General features: G+C 41.4%; 3 protein-coding genes across 3 annotated transcripts in view; 2 read left to right on the top strand and 1 right to left on the bottom strand.

Moving 5' to 3' along the window:
- Positions 1–16,988, top strand: part of LOC6036974 (BTB/POZ domain-containing protein KCTD9) — a 29,279-nt gene that overhangs the window by 10,051 nt on the left and 2,240 nt on the right. The window lies entirely within an intron of this gene.
- Positions 422–11,661, bottom strand: LOC6053763 (DNA ligase 4). Its single transcript, XM_038249869.1, has 2 exons — positions 11,327–11,661; positions 422–3,095 (listed from the first exon to the last, which is right to left on the bottom strand). Exons 1-2 carry the CDS (start codon positions 11,495–11,497, stop codon positions 474–476), a joined length of 2,793 nt encoding a protein of 930 aa, XP_038105797.1. The 5' UTR covers positions 11,498–11,661; the 3' UTR covers positions 422–473.
- LOC6053764 (serine protease HTRA2, mitochondrial) overlaps positions 12,275–16,988 on the top strand; it is a 7,191-nt gene continuing 2,477 nt past the window's right edge. The window contains exon 1 of the mRNA XM_038249870.1: positions 12,275–13,546. Within this exon, the coding sequence (XP_038105798.1) occupies positions 12,426–13,546 (1,121 nt within the window). The 5' untranslated portion in view covers positions 12,275–12,425. The remainder of the gene's footprint in view (positions 13,547–16,988) is intronic.

Genomic DNA, 16,988 nt, shown 5'->3' with positions numbered 1-16,988 from the left:
TACTTTAAATCCTCAAAAAGGATACTTTCTATCCTTTTTTAAAGTTCACCTGGCGTCACCCTTTTAAAAGGGTATGTCAAATTCAGTACATTTTCGATACCCTTTTAAAGGGTGACGACGGGTGAACTTGAAAAAAGGATACTTTTTACTTTGAGTGTAGACTAGAAAGCCTTCCCAGTCACGACAGTATTCTAGCAGGATTCTTGCAGAGTTCTAACAGAGCAGGATATTCTTACAACATTCTAGCAAAAGTGTTCCACTGTTCTAGCCGGATTCTGACAGAATCAGCTCTGCTAGAATATTTTGAGACTGGGTCCGAGCTCCGTACTTAGATTTAACAAGTACCATTTTTCATAGAATCATCAGGGGAGGAAGGAGGCGTGGACATACCGTACCAAATGCTCCAAGTTATTTATAGATCTAATTAACACACAATTTATTTGTAAACTATCAAAAAACGCCACTCAATACATTCAAATAATACTATACAATTGTTCTTCACACAACCGTTTCCCACTTAAGCTTGCCTGTATCCACTCTAACCGCACCACTTTGGCCTGGCCAAACCCACGACCATCAACCCACTCCCTCAACCGCTCCCTATCCAACGCGCCATTCTCCACCACAAACACGTGCGTCCCTCCAGCGTCCTCCTCTTCCTCCACAACCCACCTGCCACCATTCCTCACAAACTTCAACATCCCAAACCGGGCCCTGTACCGCGCCACGTCGCCGTCCTCCCCCTTCAGATTGCCCTCGTACAGTCTCGCCACAAGCCCCCGGAACATCCGAAGCGACGACCCCACGCCCAAAATCTCCCGCTGCCCGGTTCGCAACTCGCGCGCACTCAAACTCTCCGCCACGTTCATCTGCTTCAGCAGGGCGCGCATCTCGTCCGGACCGGTGATCGGCTCCGTCAGCGAGTCCCCAATGCGATCGAATCGTTCCGCCAGTTGCTCGCGCAACTCGTCCGTCGCCGCCAGCAGGTCGTTCGGGGTAAAGTCGGGAAGGTTGGTGCGGGGTTGGGGGCCGCCGAGGGTACGGAGCACCCACTCTACGGTGGCCACGTTGTGGCGGCGCGTTTCGATGATGCGGGACACGAGGAAGGTGCGCTCACCGGCAATTACGGCGTACGTTTTGGGGCCCGGGTTCTTGACGGTGCGACCGCCGTGGCGGCGGATGACTGTCTCGAGTTCGCGGATTGAGGGGGCGCCTTTGGCGGTGCTGAGCACGCAAAAGTCCAGCCCGGAGCAGATGTCGTCGAGGGGGGGAGGGGCGTCTTCTTCCGGTTGTGGGAGGGGTGGCGCGGATCTTTGTCGCGATTTTAGGGGGGAGATTTGCTTTCGCTTGCGAGAGGTTGTTCCGGATGTGGGGAGCAGGTCCGCCGCCGTGACGTGCCGTTTGGCCAGCTTGGCCACGGTTGTGTTTGCGGAGCAGAGTCGGGCAAACTCGTCGCTGGTGCAGACGTCCTTGAAGTCCTTGTCGCTGCGGATCGCGGTTATCCGGGGGAAGCGGATCGTGTAGGAGGTCGCGAAGGACGAGCTGCGAACGAGTTCGGAACCTTTCAGCTGGAGTACGATGGAGTGGTTCGGAGGGATCCACACGTCCGGAGCGGTTTGGCCCCAGCGAAGTCCCGGGGGTTCCTCGGAGATCTTGGAGCGACCTTCCCGGCGGAAGGTGACCTCGCGCCAGTGAGGTCGCAGCGAGGTGTTCAGGGTTCGCCACTGGTCCACGGAGAGGCCGATGCCGACCTTGGTGACGGCCAGAAAGGTGTCTTCTGTGGACTTGTCAAGAACTCCGACGAGATACGTGTTGACGAAGCTTCGCTTCGCGTTGTAGAAGCCGCCCATGATCAGCAGGTCAAAGTCCGACACCAGGTTGTCGATGTAGTCCGGCTTGATCTTGTACCATCCGGCGTTGCGTTCGTTCGGAGAGTAGGTCGAGTCCTGCTTCTTGATGACCACTCCTTCCTGGTGGGTGTCGATAGCCTGGTTCAGGAGTTCCACCAGGTGTTCGCTACTCTCCACCTTGATTCGCTTGCAGGTCGTCAAAACGCCGACCTTGGGCTTAATCAACGTCCCAAGCAGACGGATCCGTTCCGCGTACGGAACGGCGATCAGGCTCTTCCCGTTCAGAAACAACACGTCGTACACGCAGAAGCAAGGTCTCAACGTCGGATTGTCCGACTTGACAGCCTTCACATCTGTGTTTTCACTCTTATCCCGGTAGATCAAAGCAACCTTGTCAAAGACCATCATCTCCCCGTCCAGAATCACGCTCTGCACATTCGAAGCCAACAAATCCGCCAAAAAAGGGGTCAACGTCGACCCAACCTGGTTCCGGTTCACACCAAACACCTCACTGTATTCGTAACTGTTCCGGGAAAAGTACTTAAACACCACCCCATCCTTGTGGATCTGGAACCGCTCCCCATCCATCTTAGTCTCCAACCAATACTCGTCCCGCTTCAGCATCCCGTCCACCAGCTTCAAATCCACCCGCTGACAAAGCATCGGCTTTACCGGATGAAACAACTCCACACTCCCACCACCCTCGCCCAACTCCTCCAACCCCTCGCCACTCTCAACCACCTCGCAAACCTTACTCAAATTACTAAACCTATCGTACAGCTGACCCGCCTTCGCATGATAAACCCCCAAAATCTTCCCCAGACTCATCCCCAGCCTCAAATTCTTCAGCAATATCCGTATCAACCACTTCTGGTCAACCTGACTCATCCCCCCAACCAACCGCTCCAACTCCTCCCCAATCCGTCTCCTCTCCCCATTCACATAATGCCCCCCAATCGCGTCCAACCGCTCGTTAACCTCCCACACCGTCAAACTGCCCTCCGGCGGACACCGGCCCTGCATCAGCCGGAACACCCGATCGGCAAAGTCCTCCGACGACGAAGCGCCGCCACCCCCCGTCTCCTCGTCATAGCCGGACAGCTTGCGCGCCTCCGTACTGGACTCGCTGATGCCGAGCACCTTGATGTACAGGTCCCGTAGCGATTTAACCCGCACGCCGTACGAGTCCCGCTCGCGGTCCGCGCCCGGCAGGAGGAGACGCAGCACCGGGAAGATGCTGGAACGCTGAAAAAAAAATTTGTTTGCATCATCTAGCTAGAAGTTTGGTTAGGCCAGCTAGTTTTTCGACTAAAGGTGAGGTGAATTTCACCAAACTCGCAAACAAGGCAAAATGTATGCAGGCTGACGATTGTACAAACAAATCCAGGCAAACAAAACAAAGCATGCAAACTGTCAAAAACTGCGAGTTTGTTTGTTTGTCCAGGCATGCCAGATTTTGAAGATTTTCGGGCACATCACAAAAACGCAAATGAGTTTAACTTGATGGCAAAATAATATTTTACAAATCTGTTTTTGGCAAAAGAAGCAAAACATTGTTATCTTTTTCATGAGTAATTCATTTAATTAAAAATCATCGAATAACATGGCAAAACAATACGTTTGAACAGTGAGCCTGTGCTCGAAAATCTTCAAATGTGGCATCCCTGTGTTTGTCAGTTTGTTTGCTGTAGTGTCATAGCTCCTTGAGTGATGTTCAATCAAATTTGACACATGACCCCTTTACTCATTTCTGAGTAGGTTCGGTTTTGACGAAAACTGAGTCATTTTGTATTTTGAAAAGGGATTTTCTTATCGATTTGGTGTCTTCACGGAAAAACACATTTTTGATCACTAAAAATTTTGAATCCTAAAATATACGTGTTATGTCACTTAAAAAAATTTTTGGAGCCATAGTGCGAGGATGTGTAAAATATTGTAGGAGATAAGATTTATCAAGTGTTTTATTTTGGAAAAAAAAATCGAAAATCTGGACAGAAAAATATCAAAAACTTTTTTTAATCTAAATTGAATTTTAAATCGAAAAGTACACTTTTTATATAAAATGTACCGTTTTGAAGCCATTTTTGAATATTTCTATTCGCTTTTTTTTTTGCAAAATACTTCTTTTGAACTATTGAAAGCAAGACATTTTCAAAAAAAACTGTAATTTTCAACTGATGTCTCGAGAACCATTGGTCCGAATTTCAATATTAAAAATTGAAACTTTTGTGAAATTATCTGAGCTTTTTAATGAAAATTATTTTAAATCAAGCGTAACATTTCAAAAGGTTTAAAAAATATATTTTCCTTATATTTCATATTTTCGGCTAAATTATAATAATTTGTTATATTCTTATTGAATCAATCAGATTTTTTGCAGAAGTTTAAATTTTTAAATTTGAAAATCGGACCAATAGAGTAGTTTTCAAGATTTCAGTTGAGAATTACAGTCTAATTGAGTGCAACATTTATTTTCATTGATTAAAATTCTTTGTAAAGCTGCGTCTCAGAAACTAATTGCCTGATCTTCAAAGGCCCAGAGAGAATAGTTTAGGAGAATTTTTCTGCACATAAAAAAATTTTTTTTTCAAGGGTATGAATATTTTTTAAACTCCACAAACCTAGAAAAAATGGAATATTTAACCTAAAAGTAGCTGTTACGTAAATCGGTAAATTTTTTCAAAAAAAAAAATACGTTTGCAAAATCCAATTTTGTAATTGAAAAATGGTTTTAAATATTTTTGGTGTACATTTTCGATACTTCCCAAAAAACACTGTTTTTCAAAAACCATATCTCCTGAACCAGATTTTGCACCATCACAAACTATGGCCCAAAAGATATCTTTGAAAAATCCAAAATTTAACTTATAATCATAAAAAGTTGAAGAAAAATGAAGAAAAAATTCCCCTGGTAGGTACCAGGGGGAAAAGTTGTAATCCTAACTTATATCTATGCCGCAGACACTGAATCGATCAGAAAATCCATTCTCCAGAAACAGAACTTTAAAAATTTACACACCCATTATGTGTGACTAGATCCCAACATTGTAATGGAACAACTAATGATGCAAAATGACTTGATTTGACATAGGCAATGCCATGCTATGCCATGTTTTATCGAAATAAAAAATCACAAAGAAAAGTCGATTTTTGAAATCGAGTAGAACCATTTTACTGAAATGCTGAAATAATAATATTCACAAATAGTAAATACAGTGAAACCTCTTTTTACGTGGTGCATTACGTTTTTCTTATTTGTAGATTTCTCTGGAACGACGCAACATTTTTGCAATCTTTTAAAAGCAATTTGTAGGTATTGTTAAGATCTACAAAACGCTTTTTAAAGCTTGAAAAAATATTGTATGGTTTAAATGAAATCTACGAAACAAAAATCGTAACGCCTCCGCGTAATAAGAGGTTTCTCAGTAGTGATAAACTTAAGTACTAAAATAATAAAATTCTATAATAGTAAGAAACCCTAATAACAAAGAAATGCATTTTTCAAATGCAAAATATTTAAAATACATTAATATTTAAAAAAAGCAAAATTATACTACAATAATAAAGCATTCACAAACACTATTATAGTAAAGTACTAAAATAATAAAATTCTTAAATACTGAAATAGTAAAATAATAAACAAATAGAGTTCTTAAATATAAAAAAAACGTAAATACTAGAATAATAATATTATAAAATACTTAAATAATTTAAAACAAAAATACTAGGATACTAAAAACTTAACTTCATACTAAATTAGTAAAATCAAAGAGTATTGAATTCTAAAATTTTTAAATTTCAGAATTTATAAATTTAAGACCTTCTAAATTTACATTTTTTTATAACTTAACTATTATTATTATTATTTTTTAATTTTGTTTTTTTTTTCATTTTAGTTTTTTTAGGATTTTAGCATTTTTTAATAAACGCTCTCAACAAATGTTTAAATATTTAATTTGTTTATTTTGAAGAATTAGAAAAAAAGTTTTAATTGCGATTTTGGAAATAAAAATTTTAGATAATTTTAACATTTTTGAAATTTATTTCAAATTGAAATTAAGGAGTCAATTTTATATCGAAAAAATAAAGAATTTCCTTGTTAAGAATTTTACAACTTTTAATTTCGTTTAGAATTTCTAAATTTGATGATTTTTGTTATTTTTTTTTTTACAAATTTTAGAATTTGTTATTTGTTATTTTTCGCTTTTTTTTGAATTATTTACCGCACTTTTACATGTTTTGATACTTATTTTGTCAAATTAGTATTGTTTTCAATTCAATTCAATTTTATTTTTCGAGATAGCATGTTACAATTTTGTTTCTTTTGTGCTTGTATAGAGATTTGGATTTTCCTTACAACTATGAATGTTTCAGATACTGACTTGGTAGCATAGAAATTGTTTGTTTCAGATCTTCAAATCTAGGAAAAGGGTGGTAAAAAACCTAGCGAAATCCATAACTGTTATGTTTGCTTAATCTAATATCACAGTTGGGGAAGAAGGGGGAAGGGGATCGGGGTTTGTTGAGTTCCTTAACGTTAGTAGTCGTCGATGGCAGAAATCAGTGGGTTGTCCGACATCTGGCAGCTTGTCCGGAACTTCAGGAACATTCGGTCGATGAATTCGTCGATCGTGTCCAGTTCGGCCAGCTGGTGAAGATCATCGGTTGGATACCACGGATCGAGGTTGTAGATCATCTTGAGAAGCTTGTTCTGCATTCGTTGTAGTTTTTTCCGATGGGTAGCAGCGCAGTTCTTCCAAGCTGGAAACCCGTAGGTAAGCACAGCTCGAAAAACACACTTGTAAAGCAGGAGCTTGTTATGCAGCTGAAGACGTGACCGGCGATTCACCAAAGAGTACAGCGAACGGATCAAGGATTTACACTTTTTGAGAGTCTGGTCAGTGTGCTTGTCGAAAAGAAGCATCTTGTCTAGGAGAACTCCTAGATACTTAGCTTCGTTTGACCAGTCCACCTCCAAACCGCAAACTTTCACTTTGGAACTCGGAAGATATCTCGGCGACCTGCGTCTCGAGAAGAACACTGCTTGGGTCTTCGTGGGGTTGATTTTGATCCTCCACTGTCGCTGGAACTCCTGCAGATGGTTTTGGGCCGCCTGCAGCTTGGTCTTGATGACTTTCGGGTCCGAGTCAGATACAAAGTATCCTGTGTCGTCGGCGAAGAAAGCGTACGAAACACCATCAACCATTAGAACGTCGGCTGAGAAGACATTGTACAGGGTTGGACTGAGCACAGATCCTTGAGGCACTCCGAATGGGATTCCATGAATTGGTGACAAAGAGCCATTCACGGTGACCTGGAAGCTTCTTTCTCTGAGAAACGATTGAATGAGTTTGACCAGATACATCGGAAATCTAGCGACGATGAGCTTGTGGATAATGGCATCTTGCCATACCGAATCATATGCTTTCTCAACATCTAGCATGACCATTCCAGTGGACTTTTTCGTTAAAAATCCTTTTTTAATCGCCTGCGTGATCCTCACGAGCTGGTGGTTTGTAGAGTGCCCTTTGCGAAAGCCGAATTGCTCATCCGGGATGATCAGGTTGTTGTCCAGGTGTCGATTAAGACGGGCCAAAATGACTCGTTCTAAAACCTTACTCAATGTGCTCAGTAAACTGATCGGCCGGTAGCTTCCTGGTTGGGTGATGTCCTTGTTTGGTTTGGGTACTCCTACTACTAGTGCTTGCTTCCAGACGTCGGGGAAGTAGTGCAGCTTCAGGCAGGCATTGATGATCTTCGTGAGAACGACGAGTCCTTTCCGTGGCAGCTGTTTGATCACTATGTTCCGCAATCCATCAAAACCGGGAGCTTTTTTGTTCTTCAGACGGCGCACGATGGTCTTGATCTCATTCGGCTTGGTGTACGTTGACCAGTCGTCGTTCGTTCCTCTCGCCGCAGCTGTTAACTCCAGCGACCTATTCACAGCAGCGTTGATTTCAGGATCAGCAGGGAGTGGGTTGAGATGGGCTTTAGCAAAGCTTTCGCCCAAGACCTTAGCCTTTTCTGCCGGAGAGATCGCAAGAGTGTCGCCAACTCTGAACGGCGGGTTGTGTTTCACCGTGTTCCTAACCAGCTTAGAGATTCTCCAGAACTGCTTGTGGCCGTTAGAAAGCTCTTGAATTGTGTTCCCAAAGTTTTTGAATCTCAACTTGCTGCATTCATTCTGGATCCTTAGGTTGAGCGACTGGACGATCATTCCCAAGAGGGGGTCGCGAGTCCGGATGAACTGGCGCCTTCTTGTGTTTCTTAACGTGATCAGCAGCTTGATGTTCTGTGGGAGTTTCACTTTTTGGGGGTCTCGTTCGAACCACGGGACAGCCACATCTTCAGCTTCGAGCAGTGCTGCTGTATACATCTGGATTGCTGCGTCTACTTCAGATGTTGATGAGAGGTTGTTGAACTCATCGGATGTTGGGTCAAGCCTTCTGTCGATTTCCTGTCGGAACCGTGTCCAATCGGCCCGGTCGTAGCAACGAAACCGTTGTGTAGGAGTACTCGGGGCCAACTCACAGTCTATCTCAAACGTTACTGGAAGGTGGTCAGAGGACAGCTCCTGGTGTACGACTGGGATCGACATTTCGACCTGGTTGTTGGATATGACCAAGTCGATCGTCGAAGGCCGTGCAGATCCTCTGGGGACGTACGTCGGGGCTTCAGGAGCATGTACGTAGAAAGTGGATGTTGGGAGCATGTTTGCGAGGATATTTCCAGTTTGATTTGCCCGTAGGCAGTGCCAGGATCTGTGCCTTGAGTTTAGGTCGCCTACTATGAAGTAGGCCTCGTTCGTCTTGGTGAGTTCCCTAATGTCCCTCTTGAAGTTGACCCTGTCCTCTTTCGTGCGACCTCCGGGGAAGTACGCCGCTATGATGTTCAACGAAACGCCGCCAGCTTGCACTCGAACTCCAACTACTTCAATCACTTTCGTTTTCAGGTCGCCCATCGGTTTGAAGTTGATTCCGTGCTTGACGAGGATCGCAACCCCACCACCCCTTTCCGCTGCTTCTGCCGGTCGATCAAACCTCTCCACGGAATACCCATCAACAAATAGGGAGATTTTTTGTTCGAGCCACGTTTCGGTTATTACCGCAACATCAATTTTCTCCTCCACGATGAACTCGGCTAGTTCCATCGTTTTATTTCGAACGGATCGTGCGTTCCAGTTTAGCAGTTTGAGCTTACGTGAATTAGCGAACGAAAATGTACTTAACCATCAGTTCATGCAAAGCAAAGAACTGCTCTTCTCTTGTTGTACACTTTTTAAGATCGCTGTACATTTCCCTCGCTAGGGAAAGGAATTCTGACATGGTAAAGAGGTCGTCTTCAGCTGTGATCTGGGGATTGCCGGCGGTTGAACCGGAGGCAACACCAGTAGCAGCACTAGCGGCAGCACCGAGAGCAGCGCCTGCGGTTGCCCCGGCGAACGACACGTTCGGGTTGACAAGTGTAGAAGTAAACGTGCGCAGCTGCGTGCGTGGCGTAGGCCTTTTCTCGGAGGTTCGAGCAGCTTTCTTCTCCTGGTTCTTAAGAAACGTCTGGCGAGCAGTGCAGTCCTTGAAGTTGGCAGTGTGGTTCTGATTGCAGTTTGCACATTTCACCATTTGACGCACCGCTTCCGGAGCTTTCTCCAGCTCAGCTTTCGTTGGCAGCTGACACTCGTTCGAGCCGTGACTTTCTCCACACTTCACACATCTTACCGGCATGTTGCAGTGACGACTTCCGTGGCCAAACTTTTGGCATCGAAAGCACTGGATGACATCCGTCTTCTTGCGAGTGTAGTATCGCCACCACACCACGACGTTGAAGATAGCCTTGATCTCGCGAAGCTCGGTCAGCTTTACGGAACCCTTCGTGAAGTTCAGCAGGTACAAGGCGCTGTCTCTGTCTTTGGATTTGGAGAGGATCTTCAGCTCTCGGGGGTGCACACCGCACATTCCCAGCTCAGCTTCCAGCTCATCCAGTTCCAATGCTGGCAGTCCCGACAAAACGATTTTCAGCGCCGTCTCATCGGGAGTGGAGTGCGAGAAGAACTCTGCGTTGATGTTTTTCAGCTCTTTGGTGACGAGGTTGTAAAGCTCAGAGCACGAGATCTTGATCTGGACAGCGTTCGTGAGGTTCCGAAGGCGGAACTTATCGGCATCACCGAGGCGGGAAACAAGTCTGTTGATTTCCATGACGGACTTGTTCCGCACTGTAATCGGAGGACAGCGAGATTTTTTGACACTTGTCTTCTTCGGTTTTGGTGACCCAGCCACAACGCTCACGTCACCAATGTTGTCATCAAAGTCGTCCATGGGAAGAATTCCAAACTCGTTGGAAACTGGAACCGCGGGCTGGGTAAACCCCTGGCTGGCAGAGGAATTAGCTTGGTTACCTGCCTTCCGCAGGTCAGATAGCGAAACTCCGCGGCGAAGGGAAGTGTTTTTGCTGATCCCAGCGAGGGAACCATTCGCACTTTTGTTCAAAGTGAGGTTAGCTTTCAGCTTCTCCTTGTTGTAGTCAAAGCGCTCCAACGTGTATCTTTTTATTCCCGGAGGGCCGTCAACCGGCACCACGGGCTTTTTCTTTCCCATTTACGGAGTGGGAACCGCGCGAGTTAACCGTCCCGCGAATAACTTGATAGCGAAACGATAAGGATTAGAACCCAAGAGCAACTTTGCTACGATGTTGATTGAGCAAGAGCTGTCAACAAACTCATTAGTATTGTTTTAATCAATGTAATTTATACAATTTAATAATTTCGAACTTGGAATTTTGGTATTATAAATTTTTGGTTTTGAAATTTTATTTTATTTTAATTTTTTTTAAATATTGAAGTTAAGAATATTTTTTTTAAAACTTTCAAAATTTCAAATTCATGGTTTAAAAATTTTAGAATTTTAGATTTAGGGTTATAGAATTAGATTTTTTTAATTTAGACCTTATACTTCAGCACTTAAGATTTTTAACACCTATGAATTTGAAAGAAAATACAAAAAAATTTTTTTTTTTAAATTTGAGTCAAACGAGGTTAAATTTGACTGTGTTTAAAATACTTAAATCTTCTTAATTTGCAATATGGGTGTCAAACGAAAACATATTCGCCATTCACGTTGTTCATAGAATGAGGTAATAACGGCTAATATGCCACTCTTATGGTAAATTGCCTTAACGGAGATTTGGTGACAAACACTTAACGTGGTTTTCTCAGAATACTTGATTTGGCATAATAGCTAAATTTTGAATTTTAAAACCTTTTGAAAAAAAAAATACTCTAGAATCAATCTTACGCAAACTCTTGCGAAAACAATCATCAACTTGATTCAGATGTCAGTCGAGTATCGACCATCGGTTGCTGCGATCCCTGTCTGATATCTAACTAACAAAGTAAACAGGGACAAAAGTGACAGACGCAACATTCTGCGATTTGCCATTGTAGATCAGGCTTTAACTTAAATTAACCTTTCCCACAAACTTACTACTTGTCCAGGATTTTCCCGTTGAAACTCGCGCCGGAACTGCTCAAACGAAGCAAAGTATCTCCGCAGCAGCTCGTCCCGCTTGGCGCCGGAGGCAGCTTTGACCTTTTCCAGAATCGAGCTAATTTCGCTGAATTTAACCCGCTGCGAAATGCAGTCCACCTTTGACATTGTTGATGCCGTGTCGTTGCCGCGATTACAAATGGTTACTGGGATGCGCGGGCCCTCTAAAACCAGTGTTTAAAGATCTGGTCATGTTCGGTCCTGTTTTGTGGGGACGGCTCGTGACTGCTCGGGTTTGTTTTGATTACGTTATTCATCTTATCTGTATGGGGGACCCTAGAGAACGTCTAGAGTAGCGGTTCGTGAGCGAGAGAGGGAACTCAAAACAGCTGATTGCAATTTGACAGTTGCTTACGGTAACTCAAGCAGCTCTAGAACACATTGAACATTGGTGCACTAATTTTTACCGGGCTGGCTACCGAGCGCTCGGCTGTTGAGATTTCGGTAAAAATTTTACCGAGTTCGGTAAAAAAATCTAAGTGTGATGTCTTCTGAAATCAATTTTTGTTTGAAATCGTTGGTTTTCGGTTGGGGAACAGCATGTTGCCACAGAGTAGGTGTTATCATGTCACCCATTGGGCGCCTGATGTTGGTATATCAGCAATGTGACGTTCCATTACTGCTTCTAAAGTGCGTTTTCAACTGAAATCGAGTAATAAATAGCTTATTGGGAAGTGAGCAAGCAAGTTTCCATCAAAAAGTTTGCAAAATAATTTGTTGAAAAAGTGATAAATTGCAAATTGGATTGCCTGTTTTTTGTTGAAACAGCAAACAGTAAAATTTTCAGCTTTTTTGGAATAAAAATTAATTATTTATTTACTAATAAAATGACATGAATTGAACTTAAAAAGAAACCACCATCTCAGCACCCTGTGAGTTGCGACCCTTTTGGAGACAGAAGTGAAAGTGAGTGCCGGTGGGTGACGTGGATAGCTGCGACCGGCCAACTCAGTAGAGTTGTAAACAAGCATCGTTCAAAACATTCTTCTCTGTTTTGTAATCCGGGGTCCGTAAAATCGGATCAAGTGCAAGTGCAATGCAAGCGATAAGCCGTGCCGTAATTAATCTCCGTCCAGCCAGAACTATCAACCGATTTGCAGTAGCTGACAGAAGTATCAAAACAAGCGCAAGTGCTAGTTACATCAGCTGGAACCGAAGAGGACAAGGTCAGGACCATCGTCAACGGCAACACAGCACCGGTTCGGTGCTCGGTACAGCTGCCCTGTCCGGTTTGATCAGTGGCCTCTTTCTACGTACAGCCGAAGAAGATCATGACCGTCAAGATCGCCGCAAGTTCTCGCTCTTCCCCAGCGTATCCGCCGCGACCACCTTCAAGGACCTCAAAGGGCGCCGAGCGATGCACAATTTCATAGCGGACGTCGTAGACGTGTCGGCCCCCGCTGTGGTCTACATCGAAATCAAAGACACCCGCCACTACGACTTCTTCTCCGGCCAACCGGTTACGATCTCCAACGGGTCCGGCTTCATCGTCGAGGAGGACGGCCTCATCCTGACAAACGCCCACGTCGTCATCAGCAAACCGAACGCGATGGTGACGGTCAAGCTGCTCGATGGGCGAACGTTCCCCGGAACCGTCGAGGACGTCGACCCCAACTCGGACCTCGCCACCGTACGCATCAAGTGCAAAAGCCTCCCCGTCATGAAGCTCGGCAAATCGTCGGACCTACGCTCGGGAGAGTGGGTGGTCGCCCTGGGGAGTCCCCTGGCGCTGAACAACACGGTCACCGCCGGTGTCGTAAGTTCCACGCAACGTGCTTCGCAGGAGCTCGGACTGCGCGGCAAGGACATCAACTACATTCAAACGGACGCGGCGATCACGTTTGGAAATTCCGGAGGTCCGCTGGTCAACCTGGACGGAGAGGCCATCGGAATCAACAGCATGAAGGTGACGCCCGGAATAAGTTTTGCGATCCCGATTGATCACGCGAGGGAGTTTTTGCTGAAGGGGGCCGATCGGAGGAAGGCGAAGGGATTTAGCACCGAGAAGATACCGGTGCGGAGGTACATGGGAATTACGATGCTAACGCTGACGGCGGAGATTTTGCGTGAGTTGAGGCAGCGGAGTCACAACGTGCCGGATAGCGTGAGGAACGGGATTCTGGTGTGGAAGGTGATACAGGGATCGCCGGCGCATGTGTGAGTATTATCGTCAGTTTCAAATAATTTTAATTTTGAATAACGTCAATGAATGGTAACCGTAAACTAGGGTGAATCGGGACTACAGTCTGAATAGGTGCAACAGTTTTAAGAGTGCTTGAAAGCTTTAAATTTGGAAAACGATGCACTTTTGTTGTTGTTTTAAAGCTGTCCTATCCGAAACAAGACTACAACAGCTGTCCCAATTCGCCCCAGGTGACGACATGAGCAAAAAAGTCTGCTTGTTCATAACAACAATTAATAGTGCTTTAAAAAATATAGCCGTCGAAAATTGTTATTTTAAAAACTGGGGTGTCTGTGATAGTCACTGTGTTTCCTACAAATTTCACTCTAAAAGAGAGAAAATTGAATGAATTATTTCAAATCGTTAATTATGAGGGTTTCTTTTAATGCTTCATTTGAAAAATGAACAATTAAATGTTTGTTTAACTAAGTTTATTACCTTTTTATAAATTTTATATAAATTGGAAGTTAAGTGAATTACACGTTTCAAGATTAATCAAAATTTATTAGACATTGATTTTTTTGATAAAAATATGCTTTTTTGCCATCAAACCCAATTTAGTGGAATGATAAAAAAAATACAAATTAACATAGGAAGTTGTTCTATTGAAAATGCCTATTAATAAATATGCAGATAATTTTTTACTACTGTTTCAATAACACTTAAAACTTTTAACCTAAAATCTAATTCTAGCTGTTCATATTGTCCAAAGAATACGATAATGCAGTTCGTTTCTCAATTCGAACTCATTTGCACTGAGAAAAACATGACACATTGAGAGTATTTAAAAATTCCCAGTTATCAATGTTTTCATAATTATAGGATTAATAGTTAGCTATCTTTTGGAACTTTTCAAAGTTTGTCCGTAAACTACTTCTTTAGGTACTTTGAACACTTCTCTGTCAAGTTTAGTGTGATTCCTTACCATTTTGTTTTTTTTTTAATTCGTATTTTTCACTTGACTTTACTTAAAACAATGTGATTTTTTTTAAATAATTTAAGTGTTATTTGCGATGACAAATCGGATTTTCATCCAAATATTTATAGGTATTTAATTTTTAAAGATCATATTTTCGACGTTATCAAAAAAAAATCATTTTCATGAAAAACATAAAAAATCGGGATTGTTTTTTCCGCTTATCAATATTTTTCTAAACAACCCTAATCAGTGCCTACAACTTTGCAGAAGACACCAACTCGATCAGACATCAGACAATGCATGGACAGAGTCTCATATCGATATTAAAAGTGGTACAAAATTAAAAATCTTTGAAAAGAATCACTAGTTGCTTGATTTATTGCAAAAAAAAAGTTTATTTGCTATAGAAAAAATATTTCTTATCAATTTTTGTAGTCATACTTGTTTGGTTTTCCTACCCATAAAAAGATAAAAATATTTAAAAAATTAAAATGTTAAAACTAAAAATTGAAGATACAAATTTTCAAAATTTGAAAATTCAAATGTTTTTTTTTTAATTTCAAAATAAAGTTTTTTTTTTTCATTTTTAAATTTTTCAGTTTTTAAATTCTTTAGTTCTTAAGGGGGGTTACATACATGTAAATCAGTAAAAAAGTCAGAGGTTGGTATGACACACACTTTTTTTAAATTCTGATTTCAGGGTATTAAAATATACATTTTCTCCTACTAACAAAACAAATATAAAGATATTTGGTTGTATCGTTGTCGAGATATAGCTATTTTAAGTTAGTAGTTTCAAAAAACGGGTGCCACGATATCTCACCACTGTCTTGACCAAATCGGCTCAAAATTTAGGTGTAGACTCGTTAAACCGATTCCGTGTGCATGACGAAGCCCTATTTTCAAAAAAATATATTTGAAAAAAAGATAAAAATATTTTTGTGTTTTTCATATTAAAAAAGTCAGTTTTTGAATTTTGTAATTTTTTTAAAAGCAAAATTTAAAAATCGGGCTTCGTCATGCACACGGGATATGTCTTGAGAGTCTTCACCTAAAATTTCAGCCAATTTGGTGCATCCCATCTCAAGATATAGTGGCACCCGTAAATCAACTCGGGGTTTAGAGAAAAACGCCAACAAAGTTTGACAGCCCGCTTTGCGCATGGCAAAATTTTGAGCTTTAATCGTCTGTTACTCAGTTTAATCATGAAATATCTTCGTGAAACTTTCAGGAGTGATTGAAAATCACCGTTTGAGTGGATGTACAAATATTCTTTAATATAAAATTGTATGATTTTCTACATGTATGTAACCCCTTTAGTTCTTTGATTATTTCATTCTAAAATTCTTTAATTTATAAAATTAAATAATAAAAATAGGGCAATTAAAAAAAATTAAAAACATCAGCTTTAAACATTTGAAAATAAAAAAAAATCTAAGATTCATAAATGCGCCATTTTTGCCATTATTTCAGATCACAAAATCTGATATCTCTGGAACATTGTTGGAATTGTATTGTAGGCTGGAGACACAAATTTTAAGAAAGCAAAGTTTCGTTATTCGATTATCCGAAGTTAAATTTTGGTGAGGACTTAGGATAATCGATTACGAACTATGTTTAAATGCTTCAAATCAGAATTTCTTAGAATTTTAAAATTGAGGATTTTTAATTTTTTGGAAATTTCAGTTTTTATCAAATTTTAGAATTTAAAACCTTTCAAGTTTATATTTAATTTTTTAGCCTGAAATTTATTTTTTGTGAGCTTAGATAATTTTTTTTAATCATTGAATATTTTATTCTAAATTTTAAACCTATAAAGTTCGAAATTTACAAATTTATTATTTTTTTGCATTTTGCTTGATCTTAAAATTTTATTATTTTTTTTTTTAATTTTAATATTCTTTTTTCCACTATTGTTGTGCTTTTTTCCCTCTGTTCTAATAATTCTGAGCAAAAAACTAGATCCGTTCTTAAATTTTTAGGCATTTCAGAAAAAAACGCAGAATTTTGTGATTCGGCCTTATGAGGCAATTTTCGATTGAATATTACGTCCTTTTGAAATGTTGTCTTGATTAAAAATAATTCAAAATGCAGTAGTTGTTCGGTAACTGGGCTGCTTTTTAACTGGGCGCTCGATAACTGGGCCGTAGCCCAGTTAAAAAGCAGACAAACGTCAAAAACCAAAACAAACCAAAATGACCGAGGGGTTAATGGATGCAAAAATCATGTTCAATAAATAAAAAAACTTTTTTCAAACTTTTGTTTGATTTCAAGTTACAATTAAAGAAATTTGAAAAGTAAGCATTGTAAATAAATTTGAGTAACTTTTTTTTTATTTCATCTGGAAAATATTATGCATCGGTTGTTCCCTCGTTATTTTTTGTTCAGCCCAGTTAGCAACATTCGGTGACTGGGCTACGTTCTCAGCCCAGTTACCAAACAACTAGGTACTGTATTGTTTTCGAATAGATCAACAAATTTCACGAATGTTTCATTCT

The sequence above is a fragment of the Culex quinquefasciatus genome, chromosome 1 (assembly GCF_015732765.1).
Source record: "Culex quinquefasciatus strain JHB chromosome 1, VPISU_Cqui_1.0_pri_paternal, whole genome shotgun sequence".
Classification (NCBI taxonomy): Eukaryota; Metazoa; Arthropoda; class Insecta; order Diptera; family Culicidae; genus Culex; species Culex quinquefasciatus.
Note: the sequence above shows the minus strand (reverse complement) of the source record. Positions and strands in the feature narration are given on the sequence as shown.

Coding starts and splice junctions, on each gene's coding strand:
- LOC6053763 (XM_038249869.1), bottom strand. CDS start 11,497: ATGTCAAAGGTGGACTGCATTTCGCAGCGGGTTAAATTCAGCGAAATT. Junction 3,096..11,326: donor GGGAAAATCCTGGACAAGTA/GTAAGTTTGTGG, acceptor TTTTTTTTTCAG/CGTTCCAGCATCTTCCCGGT.